The sequence below is a fragment of the Candoia aspera genome, chromosome 12, assembly GCF_035149785.1.
Source record: "Candoia aspera isolate rCanAsp1 chromosome 12, rCanAsp1.hap2, whole genome shotgun sequence".
NCBI classification, from domain to species: domain Eukaryota; kingdom Metazoa; phylum Chordata; class Lepidosauria; order Squamata; family Boidae; genus Candoia; species Candoia aspera.
Window position 1 is genome coordinate 14,619,001 of NC_086164.1, and position 22,858 is coordinate 14,641,858.

General features: G+C 41.2%; 1 protein-coding gene across 1 annotated transcript in view; it reads right to left on the reverse strand.

Annotated features, from left to right (window-relative positions):
• TENM1 (teneurin transmembrane protein 1) overlaps positions 1-22,858 on the reverse strand; it is a 273,477-nt gene that overhangs the window by 139,692 nt on the left and 110,927 nt on the right. Inside the window, exon 4 of the mRNA XM_063313466.1 lies at positions 12,121-12,359. Coding sequence (XP_063169536.1) covers positions 12,121-12,359 — 239 coding nt within the window. The remainder of the gene's footprint in view (positions 1-12,120; positions 12,360-22,858) is intronic.

Genomic DNA, 22,858 nt, shown 5'->3' on the forward strand with positions numbered 1-22,858 from the left:
CAGAAATTGGCCCGCCTTTTTCTAATCCACATCTACCGGATCCATGGGAGCCCCTCCTGCTTGATCACAGACCGCAGGACACAGTTTACTTCCCAATTTTGAAGGGCATTTTTGAAGCTGGTGGGCACCAAGCAGGCGTTGTCCACTGCGTTGCATCCGGAGACTGACGGATATACGGAGGCTCTTAATTCGACCCTGGAGCAATTTTTGTGGGCATTTGTCAACTATCAGCAGGACAATTGGGTTGATCTGCTACCTTTTGCTGAGGTGGCTTATAACAACGCCGTCCATCAGAGCACGGGGCACACCCCTTCCCGTACTGTGTTTGGCCGGGACTTTGTTCCCATTCCTGACTTGCCTCAACCCTCTGCACAGCCCTGCTCCGCTTCTGATTGGGCTGCTCACCTGGCTGATTCTTGGCCAGTGATTCAACAGGCGTTGGCTGATGCCCAATCTGCCTATAAGCTGCACGCCGATAAGCGACGAGCCCTTCAACCTGCTTTTAAAGTTGGTGATAAGGTCTACCTTTCCACCAAGTTCATTAAATCCCCTCAGCCCTTGAAAAAGTTGGCTCCTAAGTTTGTTGGTCCTTTTCCCATTGTGGGAGTTGTGAACCCTGTCACGTTTAAACTGGATTTGCCACACAATCTCAAACGTTTACATCCTGTTTTTCATTGCAGCTTGCTCAAGCCTGTCAACCACTCCGATCATTGGCATCTGCAACCCCCACCTCCTGCTCCGATCATGATTGACGGACAGCAACATTTTGAGGTGAAGGAGGTCCTTGATTCTCGCCGACCTTGTGGCACCCTGCAGTACCTCATTCGGTGGAAACACTTTCCCCACCCTGAGCGGGTGTCTGCCCGTGATGTTCAATCTCCTCTTTTAGTTAAGCACTTTCATCTGGCTTATCCTATGAAACCTGCTCCTTAATATTTTTTGGGGGGTGGTATGTCATGTTCACCATTCCAATGTTACTCTTACATCGTAATGTTTCACATGTCATTTGGCTGATGCGTGTTTCGTCTGGGAGGGGAGGAGGATTCCATCTCGTGGGATTGTTATATGTTAGCAGCTGGATTGGGATGTGTTTGGGTTATCTCCTGTGTTCAAGGTTCCTTTCCCAGGACATCAGCAGAAACAGTTACCAGCACCTGGGGGGGGGGGGGGGAGGTTGCAACGGCAGGGCGAGGGGAGGGATTACGTTTGAGCCGAGGGTTTTTAGTTTGTATTTGGCACACTTTTACTCATTCTCAGCTTTCTCTGTATTTGCATACTATTCTTTAATAAATCAGATATCATTAAGTTCCTGCTTGTGAGTCTGAGTCTATTAGAGTAGGCAATCATTACACCCAGCTGGCTTGTCATGCCTAAGGTGAGACTAGAACTCCCAGTCTCCCGGTTTCTAGACTGATTCCTTAACCACCAGACCAAACTGGTTCTCTAGCAAATTTTGGAAGGCAACAAATCTAACATTTCTAATCTGAGCCAGTAAAGTCACAAAAGATTGGGGAGACTGACACAATGGCTGAATGCAAAAAAGCAGACCCAAGTCACCTTCAGTAATTTCTTCATTACTGAAATAATAAAGTTAGATCCTGCAAAATTCTATTTCCATTCTACCTGTTATTGTAGGGCCGAATGGAGTTTGTGTTGCCTTTAATATGACAGAGGAAAGCCATTGGAATGCAAAGCACTAGAGCTTGACAGTTTAAGAAAGGGAGTGCTATCTGGCATTCTCTCTTTTTCAATCATCCCCTCCCCTATCATGTCTAGATAATAGATTATTTCTCTTATGTTGTGAGTCATATACTTTGGGAAAAGGATTGGTTAAAAAGGATTTGGGTTTTGAATGGGCGTTTGCATGTTTTTGCAGATTACATTTCATAAACTGGATTAACCCACCATCTGCTACAAAGCCAATGATGAAATTGAATTTATTCTTATCTACCTTCTGTGTCAGCACAGACTGTCAGCTTCTACTTTGAAAAGTTTGGCAGAGAACAAAATATAACGCTTGGCTGAAACACAAGGGACACCCTGTGGTGGATCTCCAAACTGAATAATAACAGCCTCTACAATGTATATTTATCAGCCTCAGATGGCTTCTCCTTCAGGTGAATACAGGAAGTACAGCCAGAATGAAGAGTATCCAAATCTGGGCTAAGTTGTCTTCTTGGGTTTTCTTGTTCTTATGGATTGATTTGGTCAGTCTAAAGTTAAATTTCCCATAACCTTAGGAAATGTAATTGGGAAATGTCAAATTAGGATGAGGTCTCAAAAGTTCAAATGGTGAGAAAGAATTGAGGATTCCAAAAAGAGAAAAAAAGAAAAAAGAGAAGAGAAGAGAAGAGAAGAGAAGAGAAGAGAAGAGAAGAGAAAAGGATGGGGATTAATTATATATATTTAAGGGACATTTAATGACCAGCAACTATGCTTTTTGTTTTCATTATTTTCTTTCCCTCTCTTTGTCTTTCTCTCGCTTTCTCTTTCTTGACCATTAAATCTGGTTGGATACAACTATGCAGCTTTGTTCTGAAGTAAATTTCAATAGATTCCAACAGGATTACTTCCCAATAAGTATATTAAAGGATTGCTGCCTTTATGTATTTGTTAAATTTGTATCCCACCTTTAAATTTAGAGCTCAATGCAACATATAGAGCAGTCCCTGCTATTTCCCCCCACAACTTCACCTTCTAGAGTAATATTGGACTGATCTAAAGTCCCCCATGGAGCTTCCATGGCTAAGCAGGGACCAGAACCCTAATGTCCCCATCCCTATTCTAGCACCTTCACTACTACGTCATAATGGGGTTGAGAGGGAGTGTCTGGCCCAAAGCCATCCAGGAAGCTTCCATGGTTGAGAGAATACTAGAACCTGTCAGCCTTCCAGGTAGACCAGACAGGAAACACGACCAGATGAGCTAATTCTACTTAATTGTAAGGCTACATTGACAGAATCTTGCAAGCCTGAAAGTACAAATCTCCCACCCGTCTCTTTTACAGTTTGAGAGGCTAGGGAGGGTCCCTTCTGAGTCTCTTTCTCTTCCCGTTATACAGCTGCAGGCTAAGCCCTCTCTTATCTGATCGTTCCCTAGGCAGTCTTCCCCCAGTCTTCCAAGGTCATTCCCACATACCATTACAGAATCTGGGTCTCCCAACTCCTAGTCCAGCAGCTTCACCACTAGACCACACTAGTTTTCCTAGTTCATGGGTAGAAAATCTGAGTCCTCTTGAACCACCTCAGGCCACAGCTGTAGAAAACTGTTGCTATGGTTTCCTGCTGTCTGAGTTGGGAAACGTTCAAAACCTGTACTGTAAGGCAAAAAACTATTGATATAGGGCTGGGGGGGAAAAAGTCTCCCTACACAAGCACCTCTCCCAAAAAATCCCAGCTCTTTCTATTTTGCATTATAACCCTGTCTGCTATGACTTGGGCAGTCAGAAATGTTAAGAGGCGTTTAATACAAGTATTTTAAAAAGTCAGAAGTGGTATCATCTTAGGGAAGTGCCATTGGTAATGCATAAAAAGAAGAAAGAAAAGGAAGCACATCCTTACTCTCCAAACCATTATTATGTTAATTTGTAATGGGGGTTGATGCATTCAACTGATCAGTCATCCAAGATCAGTCATTCAAGTGATCGATTCAAATGCATTTGATAAACCAAAAGCTTTAGTAGGACGACATTTTCCCCCTCTAGCTGGGCATTTCTGCTATCAGCCAAGGCAGATTTTTAAGGCGGTGTTAAATTCAGAGTGTTAAATCATTTAAAAGATTTCCACAAAAGAGACAAATTTCTTTCTACTGCAAGACAGACATATGAAAAGGATTTAAACTATAAGAAAGTAATTTCAGATTAGATCAAACATTCTAATCAAATGAGGTGTTAACCAAACAGAGCAAGGAAGCCTGTGAAAATGTCAAATTACTTTTTTCTTCAGTACTTTTATGAAGAGTTTGGATAAAAATTTGGTTTCAGCGGAAGAAATCCATCCTCAGTTATGGGATTCAAATGGACTAGATTATATGTAGGGATATGTAGGGATTATATGCCACATTCTGACTGATCCTTAAATATTTGACTTTAATCACTTATATACCATTTTGGCCTTCTCTCTGCCTAACAAAAGGGAAATACACCACTCTGTGAAGAGTGAATGTCAGGACTTATATATTTAGCCTTCATTCATCCTTGCAATCCAACTGAACAAAAGACCCATTTGTAAAATATATGCAGACGTCCCCTGTATGTGTTTTTCTAATTCTGGCACCAAAGCTTCATTTATAAATATTTTTAGGGCCTAACTGGATTTGAGGGGAGGGGACAAATGGCTTATTTTATGAGAATAACAATATGATGGGGGTTTCCCCATTTTCCCCTGCTGTACCTTTGTCATCTGCAAAGAGGGGAGAAGCAATGCCAGTGGAGGCATCTTTTCCAATGTAAGTAGAGCTGGGAAGATTTTCAGCAGGATCCAAGGGGCAAGTCCTGTCTGCAAGATCCTGACCCCGCCCCCCTTCTCCATGGTTGTTACCTGCAGTCATACAATAAACAGCACTTAAGTTTAGCCCTAAAGTTTTGTTCCATATAGGGAGACATGAGGAACTTCTCTACCTGGAGGCGTGGCTTATGGGTGATGGGGCAAAGATTTCATGGCCACACCACACACGTGGATGAGGACTAGAATTTTTCAGCTGCTTGTGCTGGTAGAGAAAAGGATCTATGTTTCCTTTTTAAAAAAAAAGGTAGGGTCAAACTTACTTCGGACCTTACAATTCAATGCTCATATGGTTCCCTCTTCAAAATGGCAGGAAACTGCCTTGCTGATTTTCAGCAAACATGACTCAAAAAGTGTTATTAGAGGGGGCTCCTAGTGGGAACATCAAAAGTGGCTGCCTTTGTCTGTTCTGAGACATCAGTTCTCCTATCTAGAAGTCAGTCAGTCAGTCAGTCAGTCAGTCAGTCAGTCAGTCAGTCAATCAATCACTCAATATCTCTATCTCTCTATCTCTCTATCTCTCTATCTCTCTATCTCTCTATCTATCTATCTATCTATCTATCTATCTATCTATCTATTTATCTATCTATCTGGCAATGCTGTATTTTGGATATACAAAATCATGCACATGTCATCCATCCATCCATCATCCCATCCATCCATCCATCCATCCATCCATCCATCCATCATTCCATCCATCCATTCATCATCCCATCCATCCATCCATCCATCCATCCATCCATCCATCCATCCAGGCTTCTGAACAGCAATATCACCCTGAGCATCACCATGCCAACATTCTGTACTGTAGCATCCAGGAGCTCACTTGTGGAACTGGAAATGGGAGTAGAGTGATGCTTGCCTGTTACTTTTTCTCAAGGCTTGAATTTGGTAGCACTGGAATTTGCTGAGCATTGGGAGATTGGTATTTTGCAAAAGAAACATGGGGAAAGAAGAGGAAAGGAGAAGGCCTAGGAAACTGAGTAGCTGACATGGAGTCACTTCATTCTACTCTGGCTAGATGGATCCTGACGTTGATTGTTTGGAGCTGCTTGTGCAGACTGCAAGGGGTTACAGGGACTTCCATTGTCTTTACTGCTTTGGGACAGGATGCCATCACTGCCTGGGAATGGGATGGATTGAGGAAGGAAGAGAACTGTTGCTGTACTGCATGCTAAAGGCTAGCAAGGCTAATATTGTGCCTGATAGGAGCCACTGCCTCTGCTGCTGTCATTGCCATGGAGTGGAGGCTTTCTCCGAGACAAAGAGTTGTTGTGTCATCACCCCTCTTCACCCACCATGCGTTTTCTGTAGGTTGAGCATTTGCTCTCCTTTTGTGGACTTTAGGTAAAGGTAAAGGTTTCCCTTGACGTAAAGTCCAGTCGTGTCCGACTCTAGGGGGCGGTGCTCATCTCCGTTTCTAAGCCTTGGAGCCGGCGTTGTCATAGACACTTCCGGGTCATGTGGCCAGCATGACGACTCGGAACGCCGTTACCTTCCCGCCGAAGCGGTACCTATTGATCTACTCACATTTGCATGTTTTCGAACTGCTAGGTGAGCAGGAGCTGGGACGAGCAACGGGAGCTCACCCCGCCGCGCGGTTTCGAACCGCCGACCTTCCGATCGACAGCTCAACGGTTTAACCCGCAGCGCCACCGCGTCCCTTTGTGGACTTTAAAGGGCACTATATCCACCATCTGTGGGGATCCCCTTTGGGGAAGAACCCTTCAGGAACAGATGATATACTGCTTTGCTGAGGATGGGGGAGATAGGTTGTAACTTCCTAGCCGGTAGAAGAAGACTGGAGGTAGATGGTCCCTCCCAAAGTGAGAGTCCTGGAGGATGTATGGTCCAATCTCAACAAGTGAAGACTGATTAGGATGGCTGGCAACTGTTTGTTTGTTTGTTTATTTTATTTTCTAACTCGCCTTTATTATTTTTATAAATAACTCAAGGTGGCGAACATACCTAATACTCCTTCCTCCTCCTGTTTTCCCACAACAACAACCCTGTGAGGTGAGTTGGGCTGAGAGAGAGGGACTGGCCCAAGGTCACCCAGCCGGCTTTCATGCCTAAGGCAGAACTAGAACATTAGAAAATGTACATCGTTTACGAGTGAGAGAAAAAGAGATTGGGCTATTGGAATTATACAAACTTCTTTAATTTAATTGTCACAATTAATTTCTAAACAATGAATTAAAGCAGTGAAGACTGCTTTTCCATCAAGCGACTGGGGCTTGAGGTGCTTTCCATGGACAATTTCGCTTTAGTTATTTGCTCTGTTTTAATTGTTTAGCGGACATTTTGATTTTATGCGACACCCTCCTCCCCACAGTCTGTTGAATTGGAGCAGGATATAAATTATGCAATAAAACAAATAACGTCATAAGATCATCTGGACAAAATAGCACCTTCCCCGCCCCCCAAACGTATCAACTGATTTTGAGAACAACTTCAGAAAAGAAAACCAAATCTAAAACTGTCTAAGGAATCACAGTAATGGATCAATGTCAAATGTATCAAAAAGTTAGGTAAGCAAACTCTTTGATGTGGTGACAGTAAATGCCTCACACCGCACAACACCCTTTTAAATCCTCCCTGTATTGTCTGTAATGCTGCAAGTTGTGTTAATGAGGATTTATTCTCTGTTTGGCTATGAAGCTTTTGGGATGGTGGAAGCAGAAGATTTAATATTAAAAACGATTTGCAAGTACCAAGTCTTGGCTACTTTCCTTTAAAGCATATGAACCAAGATAAAGATAATACTGACACTATTAATAATGGCTACAATGGGACCCTAATTAAAATAGTGAGAAGCACACAGGAAATAATTGGCAGATTGAAATGACTTTTTAAAAAATTGCTTGTTTGGTGTCTGCCAAGTTCTGTATTGCTTTTTTGCAAGAGAATCTTTTGCTACCTAGAGATTTCTGAAACCATTAAAAAGTTGGCCATAGCTTTTTTACGGTGCCAGAAGTATTTTAGTAAATTGGACCCTAATTGGAATCTTGCCTCCATAAGGCAACTGCTGTTTGTGGCATCCAACTGAAGGGCTACTCATTAAAAACAATCAAGGGAATTGATTATTCTTCAGACAGTCAGTGTAAATCTGGCCTCTTCAAACAAGAGGCATGACGATGACGGAACTATCTTCACCCCTCCCTTCCCTTTCACATTCTCACCAACTTTCTTGGGAAATATTTAGGATCCAGAACTGTGTGAACTAGCTCTAGACCATCACCATCTACACACGAAGGCTGTCAGCACAAGTGTGTTCACTCTCAATTTCCCTTCTAGTATATGTAGATATTACATGTCCTTTGAACTCCTGAAGGCAGCTTGCATACTATATGCAGAAGGACAGGTTCCATTTTGGATTGCTTTTGCTTGTTCGTGTGAACTCTTATCTCAGAAAGGTTCTCGGAGTCAGTGGAAGCTCAGTCAATAAAATGCTGGAAGAACAATAATGCTAATTGCAACATATAAGCCTATACTTGATCTGACATGTGTTTGGATCATCGCTTTTCCCTGCCCTTGTATTTGTTTCATTGATTGTTGCTTGGTTGTAGACCCTATCCTTTATTTTAAAAAAATCTACTAGGTCATCAAATGTTAAACAGTTTATAATCAAACACAGATGCTAGAATCTTCCTTTAAATGTAAGATAGATATGAATCCCAGGGAGGCTATAATCCCCCATTGTACTGGTAAGTGGGAATGACCTTGGAAGACAGGGCAAAGAGATGACCCAAGGGAACAGTCAGATAAAAGGCAACTTAGCCCACAGCTAGATGGTGGGTGGGGCAAGAGGCTCAGAGGAGACTTTCCCTAGTTTCTTCGGCTGTAAAGGGGACAGAGGGTGAGATATACTTTCAGATTTGCAAAATTCTGTTAATGTAACCTTATGATCTTCAGCAAAGTATCGTTACCTTGTCGTGGTGCTGGAGCTTGAGCACCTCAATGATACCATGAGCTAAACCGTGAAGAGCCACCCAAGACAGGAAGGTCGTGACAGAGAGGTCAGACTAAATGCGATCCCTGGGGAAGGTAATGGCAACCCACCCCAGTATTCTTGCCATGAAAACTAAATGGATCAGTACAACCAGAGATATGTCGCTATACCATTGGAAGATGAGACCCCCAGGTCGGAAGATGGTCAAAATGCTACTGGGGAGGAACAGAGGATGAGTTCAACTAGCCCCAGACGTGATGACGCAGCTAGCTCAAAGCCGAAAGGACGGCTAGCAGCCGACGGTGCTGGTGGTGAACGGTGAATCCGATGTTCTAAGGATCAACACACCATTGGAACCTGGAATGTAAGATCTATGAGCCAGGGCAAATTGGATGTGGTTATTGGTGAGATGTCAAGATTAAAGATAGACATTCTGGGCGTCAGTGAACTGAAATGGACTGGAATGGGCCACTTCACATCAGATGACCACCAGATCTACTACTGTGGACAAGAGGACCACAGAAGAAATGGAGTAGCCTTCATAATTAATAGTAAAGTGGCTAAAGCAGTGCTTGGATACAATCCAAAAAACGACAGAATGATCTCAATTAGAATTCAGGGCAAGCCAACTAACATCACAGTGATCCAAATATATGCCCCAACCACAGATGCTGAAGAAGCTGAAGTAGAGCCATTCTATGAGGATCTGCAGCACCTACTGGACAATACGCCTAAAAGAGATGTTATTTTCATCACGGGAGGCTGGAATGCTAAGTTGGGCAGTCAAATGACACCTGGAATTACAGGTAAGCATGGCCTGGGAGAACAAAACGAAGCAGGATATAGGCTGATAGAATTTTGCCAAGACAACTCACACCGCATAACAAACACTCTCTTCCAACAACCTAAGAGACGGCTTTATACATGGACTTCCCCAGATGGACAACATCGAAATCAGATTGACTACATCCATTGCAGCCAAAGGTGGCGGACATCTATACAGTCGGTAAAAACAAGACCCGGAGCTGACTGTAGTTCAGATCACAAACTTCTTATCGCACAATTTAGGATCAGACTAAAGAGATTGGGGAAGACCCACAGATCAGCTAGATATGAGCTAACTAATATTCCTAAGGAATATGCAGCGGAGGTGAAGAATAGATTTAAGGGACTGGACTTAGTAGATAGGGTCCCGGAAGAACTATGGACAGAAGTTCGCAACATTGTTCAGGTGGTGGCAACAAAATACATCCCAAAGAAAGAGAAAACCAAGAAGGCAAAATGGCTGTCTGCTGAGACACTAGAAGTAGCCCAAGAAAGAAGGAAAGCAAAAGGCAACAGTGATAGGGGGAGATATGCCCAATTCAATGCAAAATTCCAGAGGTTATCCGGAAGAGATAAGGAATTATTTTTAAACAAGCAATGCGCGGAAGTGGAAGAAGACAATAGAATAGGAAGGACAAGAGACCTCTTCCAGAAAATTAGAAACATCGGAGGTAAATTCCAGGCAAAAATGGGCATGATCAAAAACAAAGATGGCAAGGACCTAACAGAAGAAGAAGAGATCAAGAAAATGTGGCAAGAATATACAGAAGACCTGTATAGGAAGGATAACAATATTGGGGATAGCTTTGACGGTGTGGTCAGTGAGCTAGAGCCAGACATCCTGAAGAGTGAGGTTGAATGGGCCTTAAGAAGCATTGCTAATAACAAGGCAGCAGGAGATGATGGCATCCCAGCTGAACTGTTCAAAATCTTGTGAGATGATGCTGTCAAGGTAATGCATGCTATATGCCAGCAAATTTGGAAAACACAAGAATGGCCATCAGACTGGAAAAAATCAACTTATATCCCCATACCAAAAAAGGGAAACACTAAAGAATGTTCAAACTATCGAATGGTGGCATTCATTTCACATGCCAGTAAGGTAATGCTCAAGATCCTGCAAGGTAGACTTCAGCAATTCATGGAGCGAGTATTGCCAGATGTACAAGCTGGGTTTAGAAAAGGCAGAGGAACTAGGGACCAAACTGCCAATATCTGCTGGATAATGGAAAAAGCCAGGGAGTTTCAGAAAAAGATCTATTTCTGTTTTATTGACTATTCTAAAGCCTTTGACTCTGTGGACCATAACAAATTGTGGCAAGTTCTTAGTGGTATGGGGATACCAAGTCATCTTGTATGCCTCCTGAAGAATCTGTATAATGACCAAGTAGCAACAGTAAGAACAGACCACGGAACAACGGACTGGTTTAAGATTGGGAAAGGAGTACAGCAGGGCTGTATACTCTCACCCTACCTATTCAACTTGTATGCAGAACACATCATGCGACATGCTGGGCTTGAGGAATCCAAGGCTGGAGTTAAAATCGCTGGAGGAAACATCAACAGTCTCAGATATGCAGATGATACCACTTTGATGGCTGAAAGCAAAGAGGAACTGAGGAGCCTTATGATGAAGGTGAAAGAAGAAAGTGCAAAAGCTGGCTTGCAGCTAAACCTCAAAAAAACCAAGATTATGGCAACCAGCTTGATTGATAACTGGCAAATAGAGGGAGAAAATGTAGAAGCAGTGAAAGACTTTGTCTTTCTAGGTGCGAAGATTACTGCAGATGCTGACTGCAGTCAGGAAATCAGAAGATGCTTAATCCTTGGGAGAAGAGCAATGAGAAATCTCGATAAAATAGTCAAGAGCAGAGACCTCATACTGACAACAAAGGTCAGCATAGTTAAAGCAATGGTGTTCCCCGTAGTAACATATGGCTGCGAGAGCTGGACCATAAGGAAGGCTGAGAGAAGGAAGATAGATGCTTTGGAACTGTGGTGTTGGAGGAAAATTCTGAGAGTGCCTTGGACTGCAAGAAGATCAAACCAGTCCATCCTCCAGGAAATAAAGCCAGACTGCTCATTTGAGGGAATGATATTAAAGGCAAAACTGAAATACTTTGGCGACATAATGAGAAGACAGGACACCCTGGAGAAGATGCTGATGCTAGGGAGAGTGGAAGGCAAAAGGAAGAGGGGCCGACCAAGGGCGAGATGGATGGATGATATTCTAGAGGTGACGGACTCGTCCCTGGGGGAGCTGGGGGTGTTGACGACCGACAGGAAGCTCTGGCGTGGGCTGGTCCATGAAATCATGAAGAGTCGGAAGTGATTAAACGAATAAACAAGAAACCTTATGATAAAGGATAGTTAACTCATGTGGCTTTGTTTCCTGTCTGGTCTACCTTGCAAGGTTGATATCAATCTTGCAAGTCTGAAAGTGTATCTTTCCCCCCTGTCCCCTTTACAGCCCAAGGAACTAGGGAAGGTCTTCTCTGAGCCTCTTGCCCCAGCCACATTCCTGCTGCAGGCTAAGTTGCCTTTTATCTGATTGTTCCTTTGGCTGTGTCCTTTGCCCTGTCTCCCAAGGTCATTCCCACATACCATTACACACATAACATTCATATCAGTAGAGAAACAGCTCAGTAACAGTCATACCAGAAAAGGAACCAAAAATGCAAGAAAAACATCACAACTGCATTACCTTTTTGAACTTGATGAACCTTGCTTCTGAATAATGAACTAAACATCTAATTCCTCCTCCTAATACTAATCTCAGCAAAAGAAGCGGGGGTGGGGGGGAGAGAGACGCAAGAAAGTTAAACAAAACTCAGGACTTACCAATAACGTAAGCAAGCAACAGTGCCAGTGTGACTGTGATTGCTGTAGCGCTCAAGGCGGTACACTTCCAGTTGCAACATCTGTAAGGCTTGTTAAAAGCGAAAGCTGGTCGTGAAAAAGTGGTTCTAGGAAGTGGTCTGGGAGGTGGTGAGTAAACCGTATTGGACGTCAACGGATAGTTCTGACTGGCAGCACTGAAGATAGCTGAAGAACCAGATCCATGTTTAAACAGGAAATGCCTAGGTAAAGAAGACAAAGGGCTAAGCTGGAAAAACCAGAGGAAGGCAGAACAACTACTGTATACATGGGCATTTGCAGAAAGGGCCAACAATGAAATGTGCGTAATGACATCATAATGAAAATGCTGTGACTTATGTATGCAAATCAGATGTTCAAATGCAAGTTCATAATCACAGCATTTAAATGAGGATGTCATCAGGTCCAGTTTGCTGTGGGTCCTGCTGGAAATAGCATACTTCAAACATTTTCATGTAGCGAGAATGCCTATATGCTAAACAAAATGAGATAATTAACTGCACATCCCTAGACATGTTCCCTTAATAGTTAATCTCATTCCATTCAATAGAGCTTACTATGAGATAAATCTGTTTCTGATTGCATTTCTTTAAAAGTATAAAATGATCCTTTCCCATTCATTATGCTTTTTTCCCCAATAAACATAAGCTGCAGCCTATGTAATCTTAGTATGCCTTTCACTATTTTCTTTTTAAATTAGATTTGGAGAAATCTGTTTGACTGGCATTATGCCAAATGCATATTTCACATTCTTTCATTCAATAAATTTTCATAAGGCTGTGTTAGAGTTCATCAAATTTCCAGATGCATGCATAGGAAGAGACAGATCCTTGGAACTACCTTCTGGACCAGTGATGGACAGTCTTCAGGCACTGGGCAACCTCAGATTTGATGGCTCAGGTATAATCTCCTCCAAGTAAAAATAACTCCAATTTCAAGAGATGGTAAACATTTATGAGACTTTAGCAATCAAGCCCTGCAAGGGCTCATATAAGAACCCTGAAAATGACATAAACCTTTGGCAATTTCTGATTCCTTTTTTACATTTGGGGAGGTTCATGATCACTGTCTAAGAGTACCATGGGTGTCCTGCCACCTGCAAGTGTTATAAGCTATCTGGGCTCTAAACCAAGACTCCAGAGTGCTCTTTGTTCAGCTCATGCAAACCATTTCCAATGATGAATTGATAACAATTATAAATCCTATAAAGAAAGTTTTTTTGGCAGGGGGCAGGACATAACAGTGCAACAGAGTGGCACTTATCAAGAGAGCTAATCTGAAACAAACCAGTACTGGAAACCAGTGAGGAAATATTAAGTGTTTTATTTATTCGGCATACAATATTTGGGGGGAGGTGGGCAGTGATAAAGATTGATAAATAAATAAATAAATAAATATTTCATCATATGTTCCTGCAAAATCCATTCAATATATCTGCAGCCAGATCTTAATCCTCAGGGCAGCTTTGGACTTCACCCAGAAGAACTGCACCATGGTAGTCCAGCTGTGCTTAATGGTAAATTTACTTTTAGAAGCGGATTTATTCTCAATATGCTGTAAGAAGCATCTCACCAGTTTGGGAAGATATACATATGTGTGCATGTAGATTCCTAGGCATATACAGTGAACACATACATGTTGACAATTTGCAGGGATACAGTTTGAATGCAAGCAAATGGCATCTTCAGCGTCCCGTTTAATTTTATTTGCATACTGAATGCTAAGTTCTGAAGGGAGCTTTTAAGCACGTTCCTCTGAAGTCCAACATATTTGGAAGTCACCAAATTCTAGACCAAATTCTATTCTCAACACAGTATCTTTCTCTGCAACTATCTGCAACTGTGTTGTTACCATAGGCATCTAGAAACATATTCCTTGTTTTAGAATTTAAATTAATATTTTTTTAAAAAAAATTAAGGCAGAAAATTGACTACCTTTAGAGTGCCTTGGGAGATACCAAGATATCTCCTTCTTGATATCAAGATATATCAAATATCAAAGAGATATCAAGGTATATGGTTTTAAAGGCTAGAATAGCCCTGTAAACAGGGTTAGCCAGATTTTATCTTGGATTCAGTATTACTTTATGAGATTTATATCAAGTAATATATAACTTATATCATGTATGTAATGATGACAATGTTAATTAAAACAATATTGAAGGTGGAACCATTATCTAATGAGAGATCACAAGATGTTACCAATATTGATAAAACCAAAGTGAAGTTCTCATCAACAATTTGGACAGGAAATTACTGGGAGTAAGTGTGTGAAATATATGCAACATAATATTAAATGAAGCTATTTGACTAGTAGGTGGCACATGTGTGTGAAGTTAATACCGCATAAAGATTTAATCTATATTTCCAACAATTAAATTTACATTTTTGAAACCAACACATCCATTTACACACTGAAAGAATGAATCTAGGTATTGTAATGCCAATATTTACATATTTTAATATATGAATTTGCTTTCAAAATCCATTACAAGTATTTAAGCCCTGCTGATTTCAATGTGTTGAAAACTACAAGTCTTTGCTTAATACTTGTTCCACTATAATCAGTAAGACTTAAAGGTGTTTAACTTCTGCCACATTATGTCTTATATTTTATTTATTTAATTTATTTCCTTATGCTTCACAGGATAGTTTAAAACAACAAAAATGCATTATAGTTGTTGCAATATTGTATTGTATTGTATTGTATTGTATTGAGAGTAATCCTCAACACTTCAGAACATTAGATGCTAACATTATTTGTATTACAAGCCTAAAACTTTTATTGAGAAAGACATCCAATTAATAATGATTATTCCAGTGGGAATAATTCTACAATCTTGTGCATCGTTACTTAGTCCTCATAGAATACAGTTCCATATATTCAGGATATACAATGTAAATGCATAGGACTGTACTGTTAACTCTATAAAAGTGTACAAAAATGAACATACTGATCAAATAGTATTTACTCCAAGTTGCATTGTTGTTGTGATGGCTTAATGAGAATGGATTTAAAGTTAGAGAAGCTATTAATATAATGGAAATTAAGAAATGGTTATTTTCTTTGATAAGTGTGTGCTTAGAACTTCTCAGAATGTGACACCTAAAGAGACACTGTGGATTCAACTATAAGATGAACATACACCATTCAGGGCTTTTTTCTAGCTGGGTTCCAAAATCACAGTAAGCCATAACCCAGGCATTGTGGTTTATTCAACAGATCATAATTAAATCACAGCTTCATCAAGCTGTTGAGGTCCCTTTAAGTTTTTGGATTTCTATAACACCAGCATGAAACATGAATATGTGAGTTAGGATTATGGTTAGTGATTCCTAGATGAAAAGGTGATATTTAGGCTTCCTTGTGAGTTAATAAACTACCAGTCAATAGATACAGGGAAGAATTCCAATTTTTAGGCTGAAATAACCTTTGTGAATGAACTCTTAAAACATTTCTGTTGGTTGATCCTCCAGCAAAAGCATGTATCTAAGAAATATACTGATGGTAGCCTTGTGAAGCAGTCCAGACAAGAAGCATGCCCAGATGAACTAATTCTACTTTACTGTAAGGTTATACTAACAGAGGCTAGAAACAGGGAGACCGGGAGTTCTAGTCCTGCCTTAGGCACAAAGCCAGCTGAGTGACCTTGGACCAGTCACTCTCTCTCAGCCCTAGGAAGCAGGCAATGGCAAACCACTTCTGAAATCTTCCCAAGAAAACTGGAGGGACTTGTCCAAGCAGTTGCCAGGAGTCAAAAGCTGGAGTGAACATCCTAAAATTGCAAAGCAGCAAAGGTGTCTACTTTTGATCAACCTTGAAGCTACAATCTAAATTAAAACATTTAGAATTCAGGAAGAGGCAAAATCAATGCTTAGTGTATGGGAAATCTCCAGTCCCCTACTCATTGCACTGGATGAAAGAAAATATGGTTCAGAAATTATTTCAAAGCATCTGAAGACCTGGGTGAAATTCTTCTAAGGGCAATGTAGGGTTCTGCAACACTTGGGCCAGTCCCTCTCTCTCTCAGCCCTAGGAAGAAGAAGGCAAGGGCAAAATACTTCTAGTGATGTTCCCAAGAAAACTGCAGGAGGTAGTCCAGGCAGTTGCCAGGAGACGAAACTGACTCAAAGGCAGAAGAAAAAAAAAGATACAGATATAGCTATATTGTTATATAGACATATAAGTCTGTCTCTCTCTCTCTCTCTCTCTCTCTCTCTGTGTGTATCTATCTATCTATCTATCTATCTATCTATCTATCTATCTATCTATCTATCTATCTATCTATCTATCTATCTATCTATCTATCTATCTATCTATCTATCTATCTATCTATCTATCTATCTATCTATCTATCTATCTATCTATCTATCTATCTATCTATCTATCTATCTATCTATCTATCTATCTATCTATCTATCTATCTATCTATCTATCTATCTATCTATCTGAAAAAGCTTGCCAACAAAACTGCAGGGACTTGTCCAGGCAGTCTCCAAGAATCAGACACAATTGAGCAGATTTTAAAAAAACCCATTAACAGACTCTTGCAAGTGTGAAAATACATTTCTTCCCCATTGCCTTTACAGCCCAAGAAACTAGGGAGGGTCCCTTCTGATATGCTTGCCACACCCCCATTCCTTCTGTGGGCTCAGCTGCCTCTTATCCGACCATTCCCCTGCCTGCGGCTCTTTCCATCTCCCAAATTCGTTCCCACGTACCATTACAACTGATGTTGATAGACAGACTCTTATTGGCCTCAACCCTGGATAGATGTAATCTGTGAACACTGAAGAAGTACCCTCCATCTAGCTCAGATTCTGATAGTTGCTGCTACATGTTTAGAAAATCACCCAAAGCAATTGCTAAGAGCCTATCGTGGGCCATGTTCCATTTACATTTTACCCCCCAAGTATACAGCTTTCCCTTCAGGTTTCAAGTTTGCAGGCAGAGTTATTAGGCCAACTTTTTTCCAATCTGGTATTCTCCAGAAGTATAGGACTTCATCTTCTGGGAACTTCTAAAACACCTGGAAGCCACTAAATTAGGAAAGGCTTTACATTTATGTAACGCTGTCCTCCAGAAATGCTGTTGAAAACAGGCTTTTGCGAAAAGAGGGTCCTCCATACCTCTGGGCACAATGGAAAAAAAAGATGGTACTCCTGAAATCTGGTGGAAGGCATTTCTAAAGGGAAACTCCAGCAAATCCCTCACTTACCTCTGAGGAAGCAGCACCAGGATCAGAATGTGGAAAAAAGAGGATATGGGATATAGGACAATTCTGTTGGTCCATTCCCATTTCAAGAAATGTCTTTACGATTTTTGGATAAAAGATGGCAAACTGATTTTATCCCCCATTTTCTTCAAAACATAAAAAAATCTATTGTTCCATTAACAAATGTGCAGGGTAGATTGCTGACAGTGATATGCCATTCAAACACGTTAATCTGAGTTTTTTTTAAAAAGCCACAAAATGCTGAATATATTTCCCATTCAGGTCTATTGCAATCAATAACAAAAAAATAATTACACAAGGAATTTAGAATGATCCGTAGCTGAACAGCAACAATTCAAACTTGAAAAACGGAGCCGTTTGAAAATGGCTAGGGAAAGTGTGTCAATCAGAAATCAGTTTCATTTGTCCTCCAAAGGAGAGATTTGAACGGGTCAATAAGAAGTTGCAAATGTATTGTTTTTAGAAAAGCTAAGACGATCATTAAGTTATGCCTCTCAATGAACTGCTGGCAACAATTTACTTTAAATTGCTAGTTCAATGGGGTATCAGCATTCCATTGGAAGGACAATGTTATTTATTTTCTATGTATTAGTGGTATAAATGGTGGTGCTTAGATAGTAACAATATCCTCATAAACTCAATGTTTATCTATCTGGCTGAATACGGGCAGAGTTGATAGCACTGTTTTAACACATCTTTTATGCCTTTGCTATCTGTCTGATAAAATGGGGTAAGTTGTATACCAGCCTTCCTCAACCTTTTGACCCTGGAGGAACCCTTGAAATATTTTCCAGGCCTTGGGGAACGCCTGCACATTCAGGCTCAAATATAGGCCAGAAGCTACAAAACTATTATATTTGTTTCATGTGTAGGCCTGTGTCATGTTCCCCGTTGCAAGGCATAAGTGCATCACAACGGGGAACATGCACATCAGGAAAGAGGAAGGGAGAACCATAATCCCTTAAACACACACATCATCCCTTAAGCACACAAACCCACAAGTAAATCACCAGGACAATAGAAGGGCACCTCAGACCGGACCTGGAGACCATCAGCAGATCGGAGGAACTCCCACCCATTACCCCGGGGGGACGCACCTGCACCGGACGAAGGCAAGAAGACAAAGAGGATCGTCGGAGATCGCCCGAATCACCCATCACCGAACCCATTACCACGCTAATCCCCCATCCGGACCTGGCTTGGGGGGACAATAGGGGGTGGAGGGGGACAAGGTCCGCCGCCGGGGTATAAACAGGATGCCCTGCCACCCTTCACGCATTCCCGTCTTTTTCTCTGCATGCATTCCGTTTCAATAAAGCCGGAAATCCTTAGACCCTCTAAGTGAGTCCGTGTTTTATTTGAGGCGAGGCTGCCCTGACAGCCTGTATATATGCATTAACAGTGTCCTTAAACTGAAAATAAAGAATGGAACTTGCCTCTTTAATGTGAAGTTGTCCAAATCTGAAATAATTTTTAAAATAAATTGTGATCTCCCAGGGAATCCCTAGTGACCTCTTGCAGAACCCTAGGGTGCCACGGAACCCTGGTTGAGAAATCCTGCTTTAAACAAAGCAAAAATGCTGAAAATTGCAGTTCAGGAGTTTGTATATGTAAACATAGCTTGACATGCTTGAATATTAAGTCTACAACCACAGCAGAAATGCATAACAAAACCCACCCTTTTTTTCTCCCAAGCAGTGCCTGCAAAAGATTCCAATTAATCCGACAATACCTTTTTTCTTCCATGGTTTGCAATTATAACCCACTGGTAGAATTAATTAATAGATTTATAAGGTTGCCCATCTCAAATACAGGACTCTGTTGCTAATGCAACTAAATTCATAAGTATTTAAAATCACTGGAATCCTTCTTTTAAAAATCACCATCTCCATAGTCCCAAGTTCTATGTCTTCTGCTCTATGTCCAGATTGCAAACAACACTTCACCCAAAGTTTAGTTTTGTTTCTGATACGATTTTTTTTACAATATTTTCCTACTTCATTTTTCAGCTTCTGAGTAATCATGCCAATATCCCTACAGTTTGATAAGTTTGTATATGAATATGCAATTATGTGGTTGTTATTATTAAACTGCAGTCAGTAGAATGCATTTTGGTAGTTATTATCCTCTTTGTAGTCCTCTTTGAGAAAGGATTTTCCAAGGAGCACAGGAATAACGATTGACTCTAAAAAACCCTGGAGGTGTTTGTTTTCCTTGAAATAAAACGGTCGCAATTTGTTTTTGAAAAGGATTGTCACCTGGCTACATACCTGGGTTGGAAAGGATTTGACTGAAAACAGTAGTGCCACATAACATCCTACCTTTTCTCTTTCCTAACTTATAAGACAGTGAAAACCTGTTTGTTTCTAGCTTTAAGTCCCACTAATTGCTTTCTATTATTTTACCAACAGTTTCTCTCTTCCCCCCTCTGCCTCCTTTAGAGAAAATTAAGCCAGCAACAGTTTGACTTTTTAAGCAGATATTTCTCTGAACTCCAATTTTCAGTTGTAGCCAACTCTAAGCATGTACATATTAGCAAATTACGGCTGGAGCTTAACATATGTGCATGCATAGCTTATAGCGCTCTAAATAATAACAACAATCACATAATTATAATTAGTATATAAGCATAATAATTACATAATAATAATTACATCCTGTGAAGATACCTTTAATATCATTAAAAAACAACATCTGCCTATCCCAGGTCCTTGGGAAGGACTCGATAGGTGGACAAAAATGCCAAATCCAGTCTAACCATCTGGCCGACTGTGCGACTTACAATAATAATAATTTATTACATTTATATTTATTTATTTATTTTATTTAATTTAAACTTATATCACTGCCCATCTCCCCCAACCGGGGACTCTGGGCGGTTTACAATAAAAGCAATAATGAAAAACATAAACCTCAGTCACAATCTAAAAACATAAATAAGATAATAAATATAAAATCCAAGAGGAGATGGAATCACAATCAATAGCGGGTGCTATGGCGCCAGCCACCCCCAGGTGGAGCTGTTACCCTCCCCATCCCAAACAAGGCGGCAGAACTAGGTCTTCAATTTCTTCCGGAAGGCCGGGAGCGAGGAAACCCATCTCAACTCTGGGGGCATGATATTCCAAAAGGCGGGCGCCACTACAGAGAAGGCCTGCCTCCTGGACTCTGCTAGATGAAATTCCTTTGCTGATGGGGTCTGCAGCACGCCCTCTCTGCCTGATCGGGTGGGGTGGGTCGATGTTATGGGGATGAGACGGTCCCTCAGGTAGCCTGGCCCCATGACATGTAGGGCTTTAAAGGTCATAACCAACACCTTGAATTGGACCCGGAAGCAAACTGGTACCCAGTGCAGCTTGAGTAACAGCGGTGTCACATGTGCCGATTTTACAGCACCAATAACTGTCCGCGCTGCTGCATTCTGGACCAGCTGAAGCTTCCGGATAGTCTTCAAGGGTAGCCCTATGTACAGTGCATTGCAATAGTCTATGTGGGAGGTGACAAGGGCATGAGTGACTGTTCGGAGGGCATCTTGATCCAGGACCCGAAAATGTGCAAAGGCCCTCCTGGCTGCGACTTCCATCCATCTTACCAGGGTCCAGTTGAAGCCTGTTGTTCCCCATACAGACCCCCACAGCCCCCAGGCACCTGGAGAGGGTGGAGAGCTGCCTGACTCACAGCAGTCATACAGAACAAGTGGCAATAGGCAGAGATGAACTGGCAGCTGGCCTGGGTCTAGCAGGTGACCCCCTGCTGGGTAAACCTTTGATCTTTCCTCTGTCCATCTTCTGGCACACCCCCATGCCATCTGTGTTGGTCAGAAATTTGTTCTTTTTTTCTTTAGTGAATCTTTTCTGGGCATCACCCTCAAATGTTTCATGGACTTCTGACCATTCATAAACTGCGAAGCCTTCAGCAGTAAAACCCTGCCCCATCCATTCCAGGATGACCATCCATCCATCCTCTAGATTTAAGCCAACAGTCCTTCTTCAACAGCTACTAATGTTGTCTAAGTCCAATGTTAGCTACCAGCCATCACATCCATTTCCAAGCTTCTTCCCACCAACATCCTGGGTGTTTTAAAACTCCCCCTTTGCCAATTCTTTATCTGTCATTCCACCATAAGCATGATGTCCTATGGCAATCTACTCATCACAAGGATTGTTTACCCCTCAAGATTTTTTTAAAACAATGGCTCAGAATTCTCCATACTAATGTGAACTGTGAAACAGACCATGTTTATAAACAGATCAACATTTTTATCAATCTGGGCAAGGTCAAGGAAGCAACAGCTACAGTAAAGTATCTTTAATGCCAGTCTGGGGATAAATACAGAAACCTGGAAGCTGCCAGAAGAATTTCCAACCTTTATTTATCATGAGTTTGTTAAGGTGGAGTCTCTTTGAATGATTTGAAATGTTTCTTTCCAGGTTCCTCACCACCTAGGCCAAGTTGCTGTTTATGAGCTAAAGCTATCAAGCCACTCCCTCCCTTTCTCTTGACTGTTTATATACACTCTCCCCTTTATTCCTTTCCTAGCCTCCCCACAATCTCCTAGTAGAAGAGGTACATATATATAATGAATGAACTACTCAAATGACAACTTTCTCTAGCATGAACTGAAGATGCTTAAGTCAGTAGGACAGCCAATATATTTTTCAGATTAAAAGAATCTATGGGGTAGTCAGGTTTAAAGCTTCTACTTCATAGCAGAGATTTCTGAATTATTTTCAGTCCCCTTCCTCCAACTGGGCAGCATCAAAATCTTAGTACAAGGACTGTCAGGCTGAGTTCCTAAGTCTCAGCATGCCTTTTAAAAATGTGAGGTGCCCCAAGTGAGGTTAGAGTTATTGTTTAATTAGACAGAAAATGACATGTACAAGAAGCATGTCAGAATAACATATACAGAGCCAAAAGCATTGAAAAATTAAGTGGTGCTATCATTTTTATTTCAGAAAAATAAAGATTCTTTTAAAAAAAATAAAAAATAATGACTCATTAACTGAAGCATTTTATCTGCCTGATAATTGCTTTCACAACTTCTAGTTCAGGAGAAAGTTTCAACTGTCTAAGTTGTTCTATTTTCCCTAAGAAATAAACCACTTGATGTTTCATTTTTACACACTTGATCCTGACTGTCGGTGTGGTGCAGCAGTTACCATCTTGGATTCTGGACAAGATCAGACCCAAGAAATAGTTTCCAGTCAACCATAAAACTTATTGCACTTATCTTGAGCCATCTCTCCAGCAAATTAGGCCTCTTGTAGAGTAAGATGAGTGAGGATGTTCGTTGGTGGTTATTTGTGGAGAAAATCTTTTTAAAAAAACTATATATAAATCTGTTGTGTGTGTGGGCTTACGTGCATTTGCGTGCATGCCTTTGCGTTTGTCATAACTACAGTGACAAGTCCCTGCAGTTTTCTTGGCAACAGTTTTGGAAGTGGCTTGCTACTGTCTCCTTCCTCA